Genomic DNA, 22,896 nt, shown 5'->3' with positions numbered 1-22,896 from the left:
TAGGTAGGTAGGTAGGGAGAGAGAGAGAGAATTGATAGATAGGTAGGTAGGTAGGTAGGGAGAGAGAGAGAGAATTGATAGATAGATAGACAGGTAGGTAGGTAGGTAGGTAGGTAGAGACAGACAGATAGATAGACAGACACACAGGTAGCTAGGTAGGGAGAGAGAGAGAGAGAGAATTGATAGATAGATAGGTATGTATGTATGTAGGTAGGTAGGTAGGTAGGTAGGTAGATAGGTAGATAAGAGACACCTGACTGGCAGTCCCTCACCATGTGACTCTTCCAACTCAGGATGAAAGGAGGCTGAGGACACTTGGAGCTTCTTTTCTGACGCCAGTCACACACACATGCACCCCCGCAAACATGGTTGGGTGGTACACTCTTGCCTTTTTCTCTTAAGGTTGTGGGTCTGGGCCAACTCATCCCGCCCCAGGCAGGAACAGCCAAGCAGGCAGCTTATAGAGTGGCATTGCCAGGAGGGCAAAGAGCTCCCACAAGACCAGCTCTACTCCACTTTATGCATAAAAACTGGCAGGCCACTTCGGGACAAACACCAGGATGATCTGGGTTTTAGTCACGCCTTAAGCAAGAAAGCTTGGTAACTTTAGGCCAAGCACCAGGAGATTGTGAGTATGAAAAATCCATACCATGCACAGATAATGTGGCAGACGTGGTTTGGTCTCCAACGATGCACGAATACTCTCCGCTGTCTTGGGGTTCTAAGTTATGAATGATTAAGTCTCGGGTGCCCCCGTCCTGTCTGATGTCATATTTGGGACTAGCGTGGATTCTGGCACCATCTTTGCGCCATTCTGATGGAGCTTTAGGGACCGTCACTTCACACCGGAATCTGACCGTGCTGCCCTCGTCCGCTTTCTCATCCTTCAGCCGCTGTGTGAATTCAGGCTTGACAGCTGTGGAGTCAACAAAAAAGAAAGGGTGGGGGGAGTAAGTAAAACATTTAACTCTTCTTCCATTAAGTGAAATTCTGAGCAATTTCAGGAAAACAGAAGCCTGGGAATAAAGGTTCTGAGGATCAAGTAAAATTTGTCAGTGATTAAAAAAAAACATTGTTCAATAACAGAATAACAGTGTTGGGAGGGACCTTGGAGGTCTTCCAGCTCAATCCCCTGTTCAAACAAGAGACCTTATAACATAAATTTATTAATTTATTTAATGGGATTTGTATGCGGCCCCTCTCCGAGGACTCAGGGCAACTCACAACATATATAAAGAGACAATAATAAAATCAATCCAATTAATACATAAAAACAATCCTTGAAATCTACTTTATTATATATGCAGTAGTTGAAAAAAGAAAGTATGAACTGATCTTCAGGTTAAAAACACATCAAGAATAATCAGAATTTTATGAGGTTTCCCAAAAGGTATACATCTGGTGGGATACAAAGAAACAGAGATAACCTTATTTTTACACTATTTCAAATATATTTCTATCTAGTAGTTATATTGTATTAGACAGTGATTATTTACAATATAAAGATAAACTCCTTCTTTCTTCTACCATTTCTTTTTTTTTCTTCATAGTTCATTTTAAGTTATAATTTTAAAATTTCTATATATTTTTAAATGTGTTAGATGTGTTTTTACTTATTATTTTATCATTGATATATCTAAGCATTTTATAAACCATGATAGAGTTAGTTTTTTTTTCTGTTTTACTTATTACAAATACAAAGATGACTTCTACTTTGAGAGGAGCGATTGTTGCTCCACTAAATGTTACATGTAATGTATGTTTTGTCTGTCTTTGCAATTTAATAAAAAATATATTAAAAAAAAATAAAAACAAAAACACATGGTTCCCAATTAGCAATCTCAGTAGGTAGCTAGAAAAATAAACTAAGAATATCTGTAAAGAAAGTTAACACAAAAACATTGAGTAGGAATGAGAACATCAAACGCAGTCCGAAAGCTCTGCTCGTTCTTGGAATTGCTTGTCCACTGCTAGTGGGAAAGTTGTCATTATAACATTAGGAGATTGAATATACAGTGCATGGGCTAGAAAAGGAAGCTTTCTTAGGATACGGCCACTAAGTCCTTAACTTTTCTTTGAAATATCTTTTAATAGGAGGCTTAATTTTGACACGTTGTTTTCTAAGTAACCAATCACCTCTAACTCACGGAGTGCTAACAGTTGCTGACGGGGATATATTATTCGGCACTTCATTAGTTCTTCTATGCAAGAATGATAAATTTTGAATATAGCTGCAGAAGAAGGTGGCCCAATATATCAACTCTATCTACAAAAGCCAGAGTACCTCCGGAACCGCCTGCTACCGCACGAATCCCAGTGACCGATAAGGTCCCACAGAGTTGGCCTTCTCCGGGTCCCGTCGACTAAACAATGTCATTTGGTGGTCCCCAGCGGAAGAGCCTTCTCTATGGCGGCCCCGGCCCGCTGGAACCAACTCCCCCCAGAGATTAGAACTGCCCCCACCCTTCCTGTCTTTTGTAAACTACTCAAGACTACGCCAGGAATGGGGGAGTTGAGACACCTTTTTTTTTATACTTTGTTTTATGTTTGGTATGAATGTGCTGTTTGGTTTTTTTTAATAATGATAGGGTTTTATATGTTTTTAATATTAGATTTGTTCCACTGCTTTATTGTTTTTATTACTGTTGTGAACCGCCCCGAGTCTTCGGAGAGGGGCGGCATACAAATCTAATAAATAATAATAATAAATAATAATAACAAAAGCAATATCAATTTTCTCTGTGATATTTGAAGTCGTCAGTATAACCACATTAGGATACCTTTTGACCTGATCAATTTGTGTACGTAGAGCATTTACAACACGGATAGCATCAGAAGGTTCAGCTCCTGCTTGAAATGCACTACAAGCAGCTATGAGACTTTCCACCTCATCAATAAGTACAAATACAAGGGCATCTTTGTCATCAATCAATTCTTGAATCTTCTGAAACATTTTTGTAACAAGTTTGCCGCTCTCCGAGATCCACTTAGAATGGTCATCTGAAATCTCTTCCTGAAAACTTTTAGGGTTGGTGCATCACCTATAAAGCCCTTCATGGCACCGGACCAGGGTATCTGCGAGACCGCCATCTGCTGCACGAATCCCAGCAACCAGTTAGGTCCCACAGAGTTGGTCTCCTCCGGGTCCCATCAACTAAACAATGTCGTTTGGCAGGACCCAGAGGAAGAGCCTTCTCTGTGGTGGCTCCGACCCTCTGGAATCAGCTCCCTCCAGAGATTAGAACTGCCCCCACCCTCCTTGCCTTTCGTAAACTCCTTAAAACCCACCTCTGTCGTCAAGCATGGGGGAACTGAAACATCTCCCCCTGCCTATGTAGGGTTTTTTGTGTATGATATGACTGTATGTATGTTTTTATATATTGGGGTTTCTTGGTTTTTTTTAGACTTTTTAAATGTATTATTGTATTTTAGATTCTAACTATTAGATTTGCCATTATATATTGTTTTTATCATTGCTGTAAGCCGCCCCGAGTCTTCGGAGAGGGGCGGCATACAAATCTAATAAATAATGATGATGATAATAATAATAATAATAATAATAATAATAATAATAATAATCCACAACCTCTGGAGGGAAGTCCTTTCACTGATTACCGTATTTTTCATACTATAAGACGCATCTTCTCCCCTGCCCAAAGAGATTGGAAATCTTAGTGTGTCTTATACACCGAATACAGCCGTTTTCGGTCTCCCAAAGCCCTGCCCCTGCATGGCCATGGGAATGCTGCATTGGTTGTAAGTGTGAGAAATGATCAGTCACTCTTTCAGTGTCATTTTAACTTTGAACAGTCACTAAATATACTGTTGTAGGTTGAGAACCATCGGAACATAAAAGCTAAGGGAAAAACAGATATATATGTCAATAAACCCCTTAAAATATCTGTTCTTAGTTTCTCCTCTAACGAAAGCTGCTGAATTCTTTATCTATTTATTTATTGTCTATCAATAAATTAGTGCAAGTTTTACCTTTAACAGTCAAAGCAGCTGAAGTTGCCTGATCTCCACAAATGCAGGTGTAACGTCCAGTGTCCTCAACTTTTAAATCACGGATCACCAACTTGGCAACTGCTGCTTCCTGTCTGAATTGGTATTTATCTCCTTTTAGTTTGTTTCCTTCCTTCATCCATTCCACAGGAGCAGCTTTGGTGAGTTCACAATGCAACGTGGCCGTTTCATTTTCAGTGGCTGTCATATCCTTCAGTTCCTGTTTGAATTCTGGAGGTAGGGCTGTAGGATATGAGAAGAGGGTGTGAAAATTGTCCCTATGTAGATGGACTTTAGACCAAGTTTGGTCCGAGGTAGGGAAGAGGAGTCGGTGTGGGAACAAAATTGGGTAGGTCCTGCCCTTTCTTTCTTTATATTTCTTTTCCTTCCTGATTTTCTCGCTTTTGTCCTTCCTTCCTTTCCTTCCTTCCTCCCTTCTTTCCTTCCTTCCTCCCTCACCTTCCTCCCTCCCTCCGTGACTTTTCCTTCCTTCCTTCCTTCCTTCCTTCCTTCCTCCCCTTCCTTCCTCCCTCCATCACTTTTCCTTCCTTCCTTCCTTCCTTCCTTCCTTCTTTCCTTCCTACCTCCGCTTCCTTCCTCCCTCCATCACTTTTCCTTCCTTCCTTCCTCCCTTCTTTCCTTCCTCCCTCCCTTTCCTTCCTCCCTCGTCACTTTTCCTTCCTTCCTTCCTCCCTTCTTTCCTTCCTTCCCTTCCTTCCTCCCTCATCATTTTTCCTTCCTTTCTTCCTTCCTACCTCCCCTTCCTTCCTCCCTTCTTTCCTTCCTTCCTTCCCTCCCTTCCTCCCTCCCTCCCTCATTCCCTTCTTTCCTCCCTTGCTCCCTTCCTTCCAACTTTGAAAGACAAAGCACAAGACACCAACAAACAAGAGACACACACACACACACACACACACACACACATACTCATACTCCCAGATTTGCCAAATGCAAAACTCAAGGTAAATGGATTTACCGTGGACTGCTAGAGCCGCAGTTGTTTTCTGGTCACCGCAGAGACAGGAGTATTCTCCAGCGTCTCCAAGGTCAAGATTATGGATCGCACACTCTAGCACAGGGCCTTCCTGCTTCAGACTGTATTTGTCATTTGCTCGCAGGGTCTTGTGTTTCTTTTTCCACTCTACCGTAGCTGCTTTTGTCAGCTCACACCGGAGAGCAACGGTTCCACCTTCTGTAGCTTCTTGGTTTTCCAGACCTTTCTTGAACTTTGCAGGAATGGCTGGGCGGGTTCGGAAGGAAGAAAGTAGGTGAATGCCCAGGTGTTGAAGAAAAGGATCCAGTTCAATTCAATTCAATTTATTAAATTTGTATGCCGCCCCACTCCAAAGACTCGGGGCGGCTCACAACAATGATAAAAACAATATTATAATGGCACAAATCTAATATTAAAAATAACTAAAAACCCTATCATAATTAAAAAAACCAAACAACATAAACATACCAAACATAAATTATAATAAGCCTGGGGGAAAGGTGTCTCAAATCTCCCATGCCTGGCGGTATAGGTGGGTCTTAAGTAGTTTACGGAAGACAAGGAGGGTGGGAGCAGTTCTAATCTCCGGGGGGAGTTGATTCCAGAGGGCTGGGGCCGCCACAGAGAAGGATCTTCCCCTGGGGCCCACCAGACGACAATTGTTTAGTCGACAGGACCCGGAGAAGGCCAACTCTGTGGGACCTTATCGGCCGCTGGGATTCGTGCGGTAGCAGGCGGTTCCGGAGGTACTCGGGTCCAATGCCATGTAGGGCTTTAAAGGTCATTGAATCCAGGAAGTGATCACCTTGGCATCCTTAGCAACCTGCCGGTGACGTCAAAGCTCTGCCCCCCGTTTTGGGTTCGAGTTCGGGTTTGGTTCGGGTTCAGCCGAATTTTGCGTAAAGTTCATCCGAACTTGCCGAACCCGAACACGGTTGGGTTTGCCCATCACTACTGATAATGTTGCCTGGAAGGAATTTGCTTCTATGTTCTCCTCCTCCATCTCTCTTCCTCCCTCCCTCCCTCCCTTCCTCCTCCTCTCAGAAAAACACAACCCATTTCCCTGCTGTCTTCTAATCTTCTTTCATCTCTATTTTTATTTTGTATTTTTATTCATGAAAGGGAAATATTTTTAATTTGGCTTATTAATTTAGGATATTTAGGATACACTATTTGGTGGGTTCTCCTTTCTTGCCCCCTTTAAATATATATATATATTTTAACTATTTTTTTTTAGCAATGGTTGGTTTTAATTTAAATACTGTGTTGGAGGTAATCGGAAATGTTTGCTCCTTTTCCCTTAATGTCCTTTTCCTTTTTCTCTTTTATTCTAAAGGGCATTTATTATGGAAGAGGGTTTAAAGCGTACATGAAAATTGATATGGAGGAGATTTTGAGAAAATTGAAACATTATGAACTAATTAATTTGATGTGATTAAGAACAGCAACTGCCTAAAATATATATTGGCTAACAGGGTTTTTTTTTTAATTTCTTATCATATAAGGAATTGGAATAATTATTTTTTTGGTTCAGATGTCAAATGGTAAAGAGGTGGCATTGGTTAATCTATGTATACCAAAATTGCAAAAATGATATATTGTAATGTAATTTAAAATTAATGGTATCTTTTATTCTGTACATGTGATTGGAGAAGAAAAAAAAATTACACCCCCTCCCCAAAAAAGAAAATAAAAAGTCAACCCTTCTAGTGCTGATGACATTACCTAGTTGGTTCAAGAAAACCATCAAACTAAGAAAGCACCAAGAACTCCACAGTTCAATCCGGGGCTATAGATATTCTCTTCTGTCACTCTTACTCAGCCTCCAAGGGCTGTAAAGATCTTTTGACTTATTTCTTACATCTAAGATAATCAGAGGAAACCTACTGTATTTTTCGGTGTACAAGACATATCCTTTTTCTCCCTAAAAGAGGTATATGTCTTATATTCTGAATGTAGCTACTATTCAGCTTTAACTAGCTGCTAATGATTTTCCTAGCTCTTACTGGCTTGCAAGCTCTTTCATTGTTACTCTCTGCAAAGAATGTTTTTCCAAGCCCTAAGTCTTTGCAGGGTTTTTCCCCCATTGCTTTACTTGCTCCGAATGTTTCTTTCCAGCCTTAATCAGGTGCTAACAAATGTTCAGCTCTTACCGGCTTGCAAGCTCTTTCGTTGTTACTCTCTGCGAAGAATGTTTTCCAAGCCCTAAGTCTTTGTAGGGTTTTTTTGTTTCATTGCTCTAACTTGCTCTGAATGTTTCTTTCCAGCTCTAACCAGGTGCTACCAATGTTCCCAGCTCTTACTGGGTTGCAAGCTCTTTCATTGTTACTCCCTCCGAATAAAGGTTTTTTTAAGGCCTTAACCAGGGGATAAAATAATGTGCTGAAGCTGTCCAGACTAAAGATACTAGCCAGATGAATACCTGGTAGGCAGATTCTTTTCCCTATTTTCCTTCCCAAAAACTAAGGTGCGTCTTATAGTCCGAAAAATACTGTAGATGTACTCCTCACTTTCCCTCTATTGGATCTAACTATGGGAAACAAAATGTTTTATGTACCGTTCACCCTTAAGAAAGCTGAAGTCTTCGAATCGCCAACAGTGCAACTGTAATCCCCAGTATCAGCTAGTTGCAAGCGATGGACCACCAGCTCAGCAACCAAACCTTCCAGCTTCATTCCGTATTTGTCGCTGGGCTTCAGGACCTCACTGCCCTTCCACCACTTCACAAGGGTAGGGGTTTTGGTCAGCTCGCACCGGAGAGTGGCAGCACCGTCTTCGGCAGCTTCGAGGTTCTTCAAGTCAACTTTGAAACGTGGAGGTAAGGCTGGAGAGAGTAAATGGGACATTTGAAGTCATTCATCACCACATCTGGGATAAATCCATGAGATTCCTCTTAAGGGTTATCCATAGTCCACAATGCAGGCTTAAAATTCCGGTTGCTAAGCAACACAGATATTAATTGAATTTTGCCCTATTTGATTACCTTCTTTTGCTGCAGTTGTTGGGTTAATCCCTACAGTTGTTACACTAGTTTCACGGTTATTAAGTGAATCTGGCTCCCCAATTGTTACAGTGAGACTTTGCCATGTTTCAGCTCCGGCATGCGCTGGCCAACTGATTTTGCCTTCTGGATGCTTCAGGGAAGCTCCCCTGAAGCCGCAGAGACAAAAAAAATCCCACAACGGACAAACTGAAAGCTCAGGAAAATGCACTTCAGGTTTGCCGTTGTGCTGGGGTTTTTTACTTCGGAGGGCTCAGGGAAGCTTCCTGAAGCTCCAAAGTGCAAAAAACAGCATAACGGACAAACCGGAAGTGCGTTATCCCGAACTTCCTGTTTGTCCGTTGGGGGATTTTTTTCACCTACCAGGCTTCAGAAAGGCCTGTGCACATGTGGGAGGACAGCGCAGGGGGTGCACATATATATGGGGGAGGGAAGGGGTGTGGACACATGCACACACACTAGCACACCCGCATACACCCCTTTTTGGCATGCGAACCAAAAAAGGTTCAGTGTCACTAGACTAGATCAACATTTCTCAGTATTGGAAAGTTTAAGATTAGTGTTGGGCGAACCGAATTCACAAAGTTTGGGCTCGTACCAAGCTTTGCGAAGTTCGGTATACCAAACCCGAACCCGAACTTTCCAGAAAGTTGGGCAAAAGTTCGGGTTTGGGTTCAGGAGAACGCCAAGAAGCACCGCCGCCCGGCTGTCACATTCCGAAACAGCCGGGGCACTTCTCGGCATTCGAGAGGTGCAAAAGGAGGTGGGAAATCCCAATAGGGGATTCCAGGGGCAAAGGTTTGACGTCACGTCCTTCCTGGAGTCCCCGTTTCGGCCGGCCAGGAAGGATATCTCTGTGACGTCAAAGTTCCACCCCTGGAATCCCCTATTGGGATTCCCCACCTCCGTTTGTACCTCCCAACCAGCCGACAGCTCCACAGCTCTTCTGCAAAGATGACAGCCTGGCGGCGGCGCTTCTCAGTGTTCTCCCGAACCCAAACTTTTGCCGAACCTCCGAGTTCGGCATTCGGGAGAACGCTGAGAAGCGCCCCGGCTGTTTCGGAAGGTGATAGCCAGGCAGCGGCGCTCCTTGGCTCCTCAAGTTCGGGTAAAGTTCGGGTTCCGGTTCGGCACCGAACCCAAACTTTTACGGCAAAAGTGCATATGCTGAACCCGAACTTTGTTGGGTTCGCCCAACACTATTTAAGATAAGTGAACTTGAGCTCCCAAAAATCCTGGGAAGGGGGGGGAAGGCTGATTAGATTATCTTAATCCTATAACTCTAAGATTCCAACTGAAAATTAAAAGAATGGGAGCTCAAATTATAACAAAAAGCAATAGATGTAGAAGCTGGAGAAGAAGAAAAAAGAAACCCACTCAAATTTTGGATTAAACATAGAAACATTGAAGATTGACGGCAGAAAAAGACCTCATGGTCCACCTAGTCTGCCTTTATACTATTTCCTGTATTTTATCGTAGGATGGATATATGTTATCCCAGGCATGTTTCGATTCAGTTTCTGTGGATTTACCAACCATGTCTACTGGAAGTTTGTTCCAAGCATCTGCTATTTCAGTCAAATAATATTTTCTCACGTTACTTCTAATCTTTCCCCCCAACTAACCTCAGGTTGTACCCCCTTGTTCTTGTGTTCACTTTCCTATTCAAAACACTTCCCTTTAAATGTTTCGATCATGTCCGCCCTTTCCCTTCTGTCCTCCAGACTATACAGATTGAGTTCATGAAGTCTTTCCTGATACGTTTTATGCTTAAGACCTTCCACCATTTTTGTAGCCCATCTTTGGACACATTCAATTTTATCAATATCTTTTTATAGATGAGGTCTCCAGAACTGAACACAGTATTCCAAATACCATTCCACTAATCTTAATTTCATAGTAAAAATCTCAAAACAAACTAAAAATCTTTATATCTAAACTTATCTATATAAAATTTATATACTTTGTCAATTTAAAAAACAAATAAATACAAACATTTAAATTCATTACTTATTATTATGCCATTATTATATTTCATCAAGCCCCTCTTGATAATCTGAAATTAAGCAATAAAAACAAATACTTTGATTTACAAATCTATAAACCCCATTTAACACACTAGTCCAAATTAAATAAACCTCAGAAGTCGAAATTAAGCCTACCAGGTCACCTTAATATATTTCAATTACTTATTTAGTTATAAATCCAAATTCATAAATCTACTACTGCTAATTGGATCAAGAAATAACTACTAAGATTTTTAAAAAGCTATTATAAAATATTATAAATTATAAAATATTCAAAATACAATCAGCCAATTATCAAAGAGCTGTTTTCCTTATCTATATTTAATATCTGTCTCTCCCATCTTTTATATAGTTTCTCTTTATTTTCCATTTTCATATTACTCTTCTTCTTCTTCCTCACCCATCTCTTCTTTACATAAAAGTCTCCCTTAAATATCCTTTCTTTGCAAATTCCCACGCTTTAATTCTCATTCGTTTTAAAAATGACAAAATCTATTAACTTTGTTTATATCTTCCCTTAACAATGCTTAACTTAATATAGTAAAAATCTCAAAAACAAAACTAAAAATACTTATATCTAATTTTATCAATATGAAAATTATATATTTACTATTACTGAACATCCAAAATATACTATTTAATTCTATGTATGTATGCCATATGTGTACATACATATTACACCCAGGCACACAAATTTATACATTATCTACTATACAAACTGTATGTGTATGTACACACACACAAACACATACACACACCTCTGGAACCGCCTGCTACCGCACGAATCCCAGCGGCCAATAAGGTCCCACAGAGTTGGCCTTCTCCGGGTCCCGTCGACTAAACAATGTCGTCTGGTGGGCCCCAGGAGAAGAGCCTTCTCTGTGGCGGCCCCGGCCCTCTGGAATCAACTCCCCCCGGAGATTAGAACTGCTCCCACCCTCCTTGTCTTCCGTAAACTACTTAAAACCCACCTATACCGCCAGGCATGGGGGATTTGAGACATCTTTCCCCCAGGCTTATTATAATTTATGTTTGGTATGTATGTGCTGTTTGGTTTTTAATTATGATAGGGTTTTTAGTTTTTTAATATTAGATTTGTGCCATTATAATATTGTTTTTATCATTGTTGTGAGCTGCCCCGAGTCTTCGGAGGAGGCGGCATACAAATCTAATAAATTATTATTATTATTATTATTATTATTATTATTATTATTAATTATTATTCTAAAATTATACACATTCAACCTCATTTACTGCAGTAGGAAAAACATACCCAGAACTCAGAAGGAAAAGAAAAAAGAAAACAAATCAATTTATTTCTACCAGTTCTGCCTACCTAACCATACCCATAGGAGCCCATCACTTGTAACACTTCCTTTAAATCAAAGAGAGAGAGAGAGGTGTCATATTTACCCTGCACTGTGACAGAAGCTGATGTGGTTTGATCTCCACAAGTACAAGAATATTCTCCCGCATCCTCTTCGGTCACATCCTGGATTGTGAGTTCTGCAACATGTTCTTTCTGTTTGATCCTGTATTTTGTACTTGGCTGGAGGATTTGTGCATCTTTCTTCCAATCCACCACCGCAGTTTTATTTAATGCACAGTGCAGAACAGCCGTTTTTCCTTCCAGGACCTCTTGACTTTTGAGTTCCTCTTGGAAACGCACAGGTAGAGCTGTGGAGCATAAATACCAACAGAGTGTGGGTCGTTTTAAATTTCAGAATTTTCAGATTTCCAGCAAGGGAGTTTTTGCAAGAATGCAACTTGAAAGGAACTCCACCATGCGTCAGCGACATCATTTTGAGTTAGAGGTTTTGACTTGCCACCGTGAACATCGGAAAAGTGGGTTTGTGGCACAATTTGCACATTATTACTGCTATTTGCATGATGATATCATAGTGTAAATGACAATGACATCATTTGCAATTTGCAATTGTCCTATTGCATGCTAAAAACCAATAACTTTTATTGTTGTTATTCCTATTATAGTTTTGGAATGGTTTTAGTGTTTTAATCATTTTTTTTTTAATTGAAAGGAGGGAAGGTTACAGTGCAGTTAGGCGGTAGGGAGAGCAAGTAGGATGCTTGGCTGCATAGCTAGAGATATAACAAGCAGGGAGAGGGAGATTGTGATTCCGCTGCATAGAGTGCTGATGAGACCACATTTGGAATACTGTGTTCAGTTCTGGAGACCTCAACTAGAAAAAGATATTGACAAAATTGAACGGGTCCAAAGACGGGCTACAAGAATGGTGGAAGGTTTTAAGCATAAAACGTATCAGGAAAGACTTCATGAACTCAATCTGTATAGTCTGGGAGACAGAAGGAAAAGGGGGGACATGATCGAAACATTTAAATATGTTAAAGGGTTAAATAAGGTCCCGGAGGGAAGTGTTTTTAATAGGAAAGTGAACACAAGAACAAGGGGACACAATCTGAAAATAGTTGGGGGAAAGATTAAAAGCAACATGAGAAAATATTATTTTACTGAAATAGTAGATGCTTAGAACAAACTTCCAGTAGACGTGGTTGGTAAATCCACAGTAACTGAATTTAAACATGCCTGGGATAAACATATATCCATCCTAAGATAAAATACAGAAAATAGTATAAGGGCAGACTAGATGGACCATGAGGTCTTTTTCTGCCGTCAGTCTTCTATGTTTCTATGTAGTAAATAAACAAACAAACAAAGAAACAAAATACAAAATGTAGGATACAATCAATGAAATGCTTCAAAAAATGCAAAATCAATTCTAGGCCTTTTAGAATAAGGGATAAGGAAGAAGATAACAGAAAGAAATAGTTTTAGACAGGTGGAATATTTTGTTAAGAGATTGATTTTTGCCCTGAAGAAATTAATATGTCCCTGTATCAAAAAGCACAAAAATTCTAAGTGAGAATACACAGAATTGTATAATCAAGGAATCTTAGCACATTGTGATAAGTATTAGCAAAGATTCCATATTGTTATGTGATAGAAGGAGAAAAGAAATCACACTGGAGTTTTGCAACAATCAAGAAGATTTTGTTGAGAAGGAAATATCTTAATGAAGATTGGCAGAAGATATTAAGAGGTGGAATGGTAGCATAATCTTAAGAAATTGTAAGAAAGAAAGAATTTAGTGGTATATGAAAAGATAAAAGTTGTCTCCTGACTTGAGCTATTTTCAAAGGCCAACGTTGTGGGTGGGAGATACTGTACTTTCAATCCACAAAAAACTATTGTGCAACTAGGATTTCCAACATGGATATGGAGTCTTCTCTTCGCAAATTAAATACCCATCATCAAATCAAGAACACTGAATCTGAAGGTGTTCAGTACGCAAGATGATCCAGATGTGATCTTACCTAGGAATTTTGGGACTGTAGCCTCACCTCTTCTGGAGAACATCATGTTGGAGAAAATCATGGGGCAAATCTTAATTCAAGGAGAGCTCTGTAGGTCTTAAGCATAAAGCCCAAACTGACAAGAACTGACATTCCCAAAATAGTTGTAACCACAATCAGCCAAGTTATGAGACTCTTGTTAACTTTGGACACAAACACGGCTACTTGGCCAAGTGACCAACATTGGAGACAAGACATCGAGACATTACAATGCAAATCACACAAGATGATTAACACAAAAGACTCTGGAACAACTGATTACCATGAACGGTCAAGACGGCTGTAGTCTTCTGATCTCCACACAAACAGAAGTAATCTCCCGTGTCTACTACCTGCAGATCCTGAATCAACAATTCGGCAACGGGACCTTCCTGCTTCATTCTGTATTTATTGCTTGGCTTAAGTGTTTGCGATCCTTTCTTCCACTGCACCTCAGCCCCAGCTTTAGACTGCTCACAATGGAGGGTCGTGGTGGCACCTTCAACAGCTTCCCGGTTCTTCAGCCCTTCTTTGAAAAGAACGGGCAGAGCTGAGAAGGTGGCAACAAGGACAGAGTTGGAAGGTAAGCATGAAGGACAAAGAGATGGAAACCACAGGACATCATACAAGCATGGAAGTCCTACCACTCAAACACAGCAAAACAAGAACTTATGGATTGGGAGAATGAACATGGCATGCTTTTTTTTGGTAAAATTATATTCAGGGATACACTGAGAAGACAAATAATGATGTGCTGTTTAAAGCATATAGACATATACCCATGTTTACCCACGAAAGTTTCTGTTCTTTTCCTTGAGGTCCTTTACTCAACCATATGGATTCTGAGTTCCAAGCATTAAAAAAATTTATTGAACATACTGGTATATATTTTAAGTTGGGTAGTAGCTGTGAAGTTAGCATTTTTCTATGGATTTAAGAATCTTAAATGTTTGAACATCTTCAGAAATAAGAAAGGTGGCTTTTTAAAAAATTAAAATACTACAATGGGACTGATGGACTAAGCTTTGCTATCTACCTAAGACGGATGATTCTAAGATGGTTGATTGTTAACATATATAGTCTGGCACAAAGATCAGGACTTCAGGAGAAACTAAAAGACCAAGAAAGTACCAGGAGATCAAAGGAACCAGTAGAAGAAATATAAATACGGAGAGATAAAAGTTTACCCTTGACTTCTAAAGTTGCTGCGGTTTGCTGTTCTCCAGAAATACAAGCATAGGTCCCAGAATCTGTTACTTCCAAGTTCTGGATCACCAGTTCAGCCATTTTTCCTTCGTGTTTCATTTTATACTTGCTCCCTGACTTAAGAATCTTGTGTCCTTTCTTCCACTCTATAGGAGCAGAGGTTTTGTTCAGTTCACACTGGAAAGTGGCAACTTTGCCTTCCATAGCTTCTTCGTCCTTCAAAGACTTGGTGAAGAAGACCGGCAGGGCTGAAGAACGATAGGACAGATGTCCATCAGGGTTAGCTAGGAGCACCAACCACTCCTTCCTTAGCAAACAATTGGGTTAATTAGTCACAGAGTATAATTCAACCTAATCATTTACCTCAATGGGTTACTGTATGAGGTCTGTCCAATTCCTGCTGATTCCCATCTTGTCAGACTACTCGGAAATTATCATTTTAACCTCTAATTTACAAAATTTGTATCTGGAAGTCTTGCAAGTGTAGTTTGACTTTATTGTTTGATGTCAAAATTGGAGCGGACAATGAAAGGTGTACAGTGTTCCCTCGATTTTCGCGGGGGATGCGTTCCAAGACCACCCGCGAAAGTTGAATTTCCGCAAAGTAGAGATGCAGAAGTAAATACACTCTTTTTGGCTATGAACAGTATCACAAGTGTTCCCTTAATACTTTAAACCCCTAAATTGCAATTTCCCATTCCCTTAGCAACCATTTAGATTATTACTCACCATGTTTCTTTAGTAAAGTTTATTAAAAAAAATATTTATTAAAGGTGGACGGAAGTTTGGTGATGACATATGATGTCATTGGGCAGGAAAAACCAAGATATAGGGGGGGAAACCGCAAAGTATTTTTTTATTAATATTTTTTAAAAACCGTGGTATAGACTTTTCGCGAAGTTCAAACCTGCGAAAATCGAGGGAACACTGTATTGACAATAATACAGCTAATCCGCAATGTATTATCACATTTCAGCCAAAAGTTTGTTGCTGAGTTGTTCAGTGAGTTTTTACGCATTTGATGACCCTTTTTTGCCACAGGTGTTATACAAATCTGGCTTCCCCACTGTCAGATCGCAAAAGGGGATCACATGACCCCGGGACACTGAAATTGTTATAAATATCTGCCAGTCCAAATTTTTATCATGCATGAAGTGTGAAAAATGACCTTTAGTCACTTTTTTCAGGGTCTTGTAACCAGTGTTCCCTCTAATTTTTTTTTGGGGTGGGCGGAAAAGTATAGTGTCTGAGCGGCAGTCCCTTCGGGACTGGGCGGCACAGAAATATTAAAAGAATGAATGAATAAACAAACAAACAAACAAACAAACAAACAAACAAACAAACAAACAAATAAATAAATAAATAAATAAATAACCCACCCTGTTTTGCCTCAGAGAATTTCAAAATAAAATACTGTACTGTGTGTCTATAAGAGTGAGCTCATAATAGGGCAACTCTATCAATATCAAAATGCCACTTAAATAGTTGAGCTAGTTTCAAACTAGATTTTGATTTTCTTTCTCTCTTCCTTACTCCCATTCTTTTTCTTTCTCTTTTCCTTCCTCTCTTTTTTCTATCTGTTTCTCTCTCTTCCTCTCTTCCTCTCTCTCTCCTTCCCTCTCACTCTTTCCCTCTCGGCTTCTGGGCAGGTTTGAAAAACTCTGAGTTGATGATGATTTTTAAGTGAGCGATTGCTCACTGCTCATCTTAGAGGGAACTATGCTTGTAACTTCAGCCGCTAAATGAATGGGATTGCCTGTATCAGTGATCATATGGATCTCAATCCATAGAATGAATTAAGGAGGATGAGGGCTGATGGTTGGACTGCCCCAACCGTGGCCATTTCCAGCAGTGTGGACTGCAACTCCCAGAATTCCACAGCCAGCAGGTGCATTGATGAGAATTCTGGGACTGGAAATAAATACAGTGTTCCCTCGATTTTCGCGGGTTCGAACTTCGCGGAAAGTCTATACCACGGTTTTTCAAAAATATTAATTAAAAAAATACTTCACGGTTTTTGTCCCTATACCACGGTTTTTCCCACTTAATGACATCATATGTCATCGCCAAACTTTTGTCTGCCTTTAATAAATATTTTTTTAAATAAACTTTAATAGATAAACATGGGGAATAATAATCTAAATGGTTGCTAAGGGAATGGGAAATTGCAATTTAGGGGTTTAAAGTGTTAAAGGAAGGCTTGTGATGCTGTTCATAGCCAAAAATAGTGTATTTACTTCCACATCTCTACTTTGCAGAAATTCGACTTTCGCGGGCGGTCTCAGAACGCATCCCCCGTGAAAATCGAGGGAACACTGTACACCTAAAAAATTTCCAAGGTTGGGAAACACTAGATTAGACCACTGAGATAGGACTAGTTTTTTAGCTAGAATTTCTGTATAAATAATATCTGGTTGTTGTTTTTTTAATGTACACATTTGCCTCCCATTTCAAATAGACTGCATAGAGGGGATGCAATTAATTGCAGCAGTCCTAACGTCAGTTCAATAGTTTTATGCTCATTTAGAACATAAACATAGAATCATAGAGTTGGAAGGGGCCTTAAAGATAATCTAGCTCAAACCTCTGCTCAACCAGGAGATCCTATACCAATAATGGACAAACGGCTGTGCAATCTCTTCTTGAAAGTCTCAAGTGATGGAACACCCAAAATTTTGAAATTCTACTGATAAATTGTTCTCACTATCAGGAAATTTCTCCTTACTTTCAGGTTGGAGTTCTCATTGCCCTTTTTCTGTTACTCCTTGGCTTTTTTTAGGTGTTTTTGAGAACAGGTTGACCTCCTCATCTTCTTCTTTGAAATACTGGAAGACTGTTATCATGTCGTTTCCTGGTCTTTCTTTTCATTAAACTATAAATGCACAATTCCAGCAACTGTTACTCATATGGTAAGAACATAGGAAGAGCCATGCTGAATCAGGCCAAAGCCCATCGAGTCACACAGTGGCCCACCAATTGTCCATGGGGATCAAGCAGAAAGAGAAGGCAAGACCCTCCCTTTCCTCTGACCCCCAAATGGCACCCAAGGGAATCCTGCCTGCCTCAACCAACATAGAGGCAACACTTGGACATCCGTTTCAATAACCACCGATACACTTGGCATCCATGAATCTGTCTAATCCTGCCTTGAAGCTATCAAGGCTGACAGCTGTCACGACCTCTTCTGGAAGGGAATTCCATCAACCAAGGACCCTCTGGGTGAAGACATATTTCCCTTGATTTGTCCTCACTTTCTTACCTATGAGCTTTAGGGAGGGCCCCCTTGCCCTGGTAATGTGTGATAGAGAAAATATTTTTTCTCTATCCACCTTTTCTATCCCATGATGATTTTATATACTTCGATCAAGTCATCTTGCCTCCAGAAGTTGTGGGTGCTCTATCAGTGGAGGATTTCAAGAAGAGACTGGACAGCCATTTCCCTCCTGCCTGAGATGGGGGGTTAGATTAGAAGACCTCCAAGGTCCCTTCCAACTTTGTTATTCTGCATTCTGAATTGCTCTGTTGCAGCTGGTTTCCTGGGCAGGTTTAAAGAAGGTCTTCTCTGCATAGTTCCTACAAAAATGTTGATAGCGCAAAAAGAATGCGGAGGAAGAGATCTTTTGACCTCTTCCGTTGGAAATCAAAAGATTTTAAAGACTAAGACACCGTTTATAAGACTGCAAGATTGATGATGACAAGTTAGATGCAGAAAGATAAGCTGTGATGCTGAGCTTCATTGGAGAACACTAGAAAACATAAGACTTTAAGATACAACGATTTAAGGGCAATATGTATTGCTTTTTTTTTTTACCATTTATGGTCAATTTAGCTGTAGTCTTCTGGGTTCCACATTTGCAAGTATAAGCTCCAGAATCGGTGACTTCCAAGCCTTGTATCACCAGTTCAACGCAAGAACCTTCCTGTCTTAACTGGAATTTTGCATCCGGTTTCAGCATCCTAGATCCCTTGTACCATTCCACAGTTGCTCCTTTATTCAGTTTACATTGGAAAGTGGTCGACTCCCCTTCGGTCTCTTCCTTGTTTTTTAGTTCTTCTTGGAAAAACACAGGCAGCGCTGAAGGACGCGACATGGAGAAAGACAGGCTCAAATTACTGGATGAATTTGATCAATGGATAAAACCCTTGCGACTTTTGAAAAATACCGCGAGGGGCACAAAAAATCAGGGAACTAAAACAAGGTTTATGACACTTTGGAGAAGACCCTGCTTATGAAGCTACATTAAAAGTGGTCTCGTTTCAGGTCATCAATGAAAGAACTTAACTATCAGGAGCCACCAAGAAACTCAGAGAAGATCAGTGGCAAAGGCTTATTACCATTCACTTTCAAAGCTGCTTTGGTCTTCTGATCCCCAAACATACAAGTATAACTTCCAGCATCTGGGACTTCCAGATCTTGGATGGACAGCTCCGCAAAGCGTCCTTCTAACCTCATCCGGTACTTCTCACTCGGTTTCAGTATTTTTTCATCCTTCATCCACACGACCAAATCCACAGGTTTGGTCAACTCACAATGCAGAGTAGCAGTTCCGCTTTCGGTCACCTCCTGGTTTTTTAATTGGGTTTTGAAATGTGCAGGTACAGCTGAGGGACAGAAGAAGAGACCACATCAACCAAAACAAGTTATGGGGATGATTATCTCTGACACACATGATTTCCACCCAGGGATTACCATCCGGTGTGTTCTCAACAGTTGCCACCCATTCCAACTTTGGAAGGTGGCTCTCAAAGTTGACATCTCCCCTAAGGTTGAAAGTTGAAAGTTGAAAGGCAGAGTTATTTGGAGAAATACGATTCAGTCTCGCTTAAAGCAGACAAAGACACAAGGGCTATTTTCACCTGCTCTACTAATGTCAATGCTCAGGAGCCATTTGCAAAGCACCATTTCCCATCAAGCTAGAAAAGAAAGCAGAGATCTTGAGAGCAGAAGGACGCAGAAGGTCAAGGCAAAAGCAAACAGACCACATGGTCAAACGTTGAAAGGACATAAACATGGGGAGGAGGTAGAGTAGGAACACCTCCGCAAGATAAGTAAAGCTGAGCTTTGATTTGACTTTTTTCTTTTTTTTTTACCATTCACGGTTAAGCCGGCGGTCGTCTGCTGGTCTCCAGAAATGCAGGTATAATCTCCAGCATCTTTCAGGTCCAGATCATGGACTGTCAGCTCAACGACGGCGCCTTCTTTCTTCATTCGGTATTTGCTGCCTGGCCGTAAAATGTTTTGTCCTTTCACCCACTCCACCGGAGCGGGCTTATTTAACTCACAGCGGAGAGTAGCTACTCCGCCCTCCAGAGCTTCGGCTTTCTTCAGCTTTTCTTTGAAACTGACCGGCATAGCTGGAGGACGAAGGGTTAGAGACACAGAAATGGATGCGTGCAAAAATACCAGAAGATCACTTGCTATAATATTAGGTTCAAGTTATATTATAAACGAGGTCAAATCAGAAAATACAACTAATGTAAAGAAAACAAGTAGAGCTTCCATTGCACCCATTTGACCCCACCCCCGTTTCTAGTCCCAGGACACAGACAGATAGCCATGAGGAGCTGTTAGAACAATAGGGGAGGGGGCAGGGGGGTCTTGCTGAAGAAACTGACTTAAACAGGAAAGCTAGAGTCTTTTAAACTGACTATGAGTTTAGACAGAGGGGGGGAGAGGGAGGGAGGGAGAAATAGAGAGAGAAAGAAAGAAAGAGAGACTGAAAGAAAGAAAGACTGAAAGAAAGAAAGAAAGAAAGAAAGAAAGACTGAAAGGGAGAGGGAGGAGACAGACAGACAGACAGACAGACAGACGATGATAGAATGATGAGGAATGAGTCCACCATCTTTCCCTACCGTGGACTTTGATCTGAGCTGTGCTCTGCTGTTCTCCCACGTTGCAAGTATACTTTCCCGCATCCTCTGTTTGCGCCTGGTGAATCAGCAGCTCGGCCACACAGCCGTCCTGTTTCATCTCATACTTCGCGCTCGCCCGAAGGGGAGTCGCACCTTTCTTCCAGGCCATTGTGGCCCCTGGCGTGGCCAGGACGCAGCGCAAAGTGACCGTCTCGCCCTCTTTCTTTTCCACATCCTTCAGCTCTTCCTTAAAAATGGCAGGGGCCGCTACGAGGCACGATCAGGACAAGAGGGACAAAGTAAAGTTTCGTGGGAAAACATGCACGTGACCTGATATGGCAACGCGAAGTAAATTGGGTTTGTTTGCAGAAACAGGGGCCAATCGGTTTGGGCAACAGCGGAGGGCAGTAAATAAATACATAACTGAAGCACCTCGTACTGATGGCGTTATCTAGTTGGGTATTGAAATTGCAAAGAAACAGCCAAGTTCAAAAACCACCAAAGACCTTAGAGTCCTTCTCAATCTCCTTCTCGTCCTCCTCTGTATAACCCTCCATCCCTTCTAGCACTGATGACGTTACTCAACAAGGCCATGAGATGTCTGGAAGAAAACCGGCAACCTCAGAGAGCACCAAGGACCAAGGAAATGAGATATGATGAAATGAATTAAATATGAAATGGTGTGAAATATAAGATTGAGATATAACATATGAAATTGAAAAATAAGGTATGATATGAGGTATCAGCAGGGGTGGGCTACTGCCCGGACGGGGGGGAATGCAGTGGGGGAGTGAAAATGGATCTCCACCCCAGAGCACCCAATCCTGGACACAACTAGACACAAGGACAGTTTTTTCCCGAACGTCATCACTCTGCTAAACAAATAATTCCCTCAACACTGTCAGACTTTTTACTAAATCTGCACTTCTATTCTACTAGTTTTTCTCATCATTCCTATCATCTTTTTCCTCCCACTTAGGACTGTATGACTTTAACTTGTTGCTTGTATCGTAAGATTTTTTATTAATATTGATTGTTTCTTCATTGCTTATTTGGCCCCTATGACAATCATTAAATGTTGTAACACATGATTCTTGACAAATGTCTCTTTTTCTTTTATATACGCTGAGAGCATCTGCACCAAGACAAATTCCTTGTGTGTCCAATCAGACTTGGCCAATAAAATTCTATTCTATTCTATTTGCACCAAAAGAAAATGCATAAGCCACGCCCCCAGGGTGGTAGTAAAAATTTTGGTAGCCCTTCGCCAGGTATGAGATTGAGATATGAGTATTTCATGGAAGTATGAGGTATGAAATATGAATGAGATATGATATATGAGGTATTTCATGGAAGTATGAGATATGAGATATGAGGTATGAGGTATTTCATGGAAGTATGAGGTATGAGATATCAGGTATGAGGTATTTCATGGAAGTATGAGGTATGAGATATGAGGTATGAGGTATTTCATGGAAGTATGAGGTATGAAATATGAATGAGATATGAGATATGAGGTATTTCATGGAAGTATGAGGTATGAGATATGAGGTATGAGGTATTTCATGGAAGTATGAGGTATGAGATATCAGGTATGAGGTATTTCATGGAAGTATGAGGTATGAGATATGAGGTATGAGGTATTTCATGGAAGTATGAGGTATGAGATATGAATGAGATATGAGGTATGAGGTATTTCATGGAAGTATGAGGTATGAGATAAGAGGTATTTCATGGAAGTATGAGATATGAGGTATGAGGTATTTCATGGAAGTATGAGGTATGAGATATGAATGAGATATGAGGTATGAGGTATGAAATTGAAAGATGATATATGAAATATGAGATATAAAATATGAAATATAAGATTCAGATATGAATGATATTGAGGTATGAGATATGACACTGAGACGAGATGCAAAATATGACGCATGAGATATGAGATACCTTATGTGGTATGAGGTATAAGATTGAGTTATGAATGAGATATGAGGTATGAGATATGAAATTGAGATGAGATACAAGTTACAGGATGATATATGAAGTATGAGATATAAGATATGAAATATAAAATTGAGACATGAATGAGGCATAAGGTATGAGATATGAAACTGAGAGGAAATGCAAAATATGACACATGAGATATGAGATATATTATGTGGTATGAGGTATAAAATTGAGATATGAATGAGATATGAGGTATACGATTTGAGATGAGATTGACATATATGAGACAGGACATGAGATAGTATATGAGATGTGAGGATCAGGTATCGGGTATGAGATATGAGATTGTGATGTGAGATAAAAGATGAACGTAAGCAACACCCTGTTGAATTGGACCCGTCTCGTCCACCATTGTCCAAGCAGATCATCTCGGTCTTTTCATAAAACTGAAAGAGACACCTGCATTTGAGAAAATGTTGGGATCCATCATTCTC

The 22,896-nt window shown here is 40.5% G+C and overlaps 1 protein-coding gene across 1 annotated transcript in view; it reads right to left on the bottom strand.

The window, feature by feature from the left end:
- Nucleotides 1–22,896, bottom strand: part of OBSCN (obscurin, cytoskeletal calmodulin and titin-interacting RhoGEF) — a 334,659-nt gene that overhangs the window by 197,087 nt on the left and 114,676 nt on the right. Inside the window, 11 exon segments of the mRNA XM_070766937.1 lie at nucleotides 650–916; nucleotides 3,988–4,248; nucleotides 4,979–5,242; nucleotides 7,554–7,820; nucleotides 11,438–11,701; nucleotides 13,680–13,946; nucleotides 14,584–14,850; nucleotides 18,414–18,677; nucleotides 18,938–19,204; nucleotides 19,694–19,957; nucleotides 20,456–20,722. Coding sequence (XP_070623038.1) covers nucleotides 650–916; nucleotides 3,988–4,248; nucleotides 4,979–5,242; nucleotides 7,554–7,820; nucleotides 11,438–11,701; nucleotides 13,680–13,946; nucleotides 14,584–14,850; nucleotides 18,414–18,677; nucleotides 18,938–19,204; nucleotides 19,694–19,957; nucleotides 20,456–20,722 — 2,919 coding nt within the window.

Source organism: Erythrolamprus reginae, chromosome Z (genome assembly GCF_031021105.1).
Source record: "Erythrolamprus reginae isolate rEryReg1 chromosome Z, rEryReg1.hap1, whole genome shotgun sequence".
NCBI classification, from domain to species: Eukaryota; Metazoa; Chordata; class Lepidosauria; order Squamata; family Dipsadidae; genus Erythrolamprus; species Erythrolamprus reginae.
Note: the sequence above shows the minus strand (reverse complement) of the source record. Positions and strands in the feature narration are given on the sequence as shown.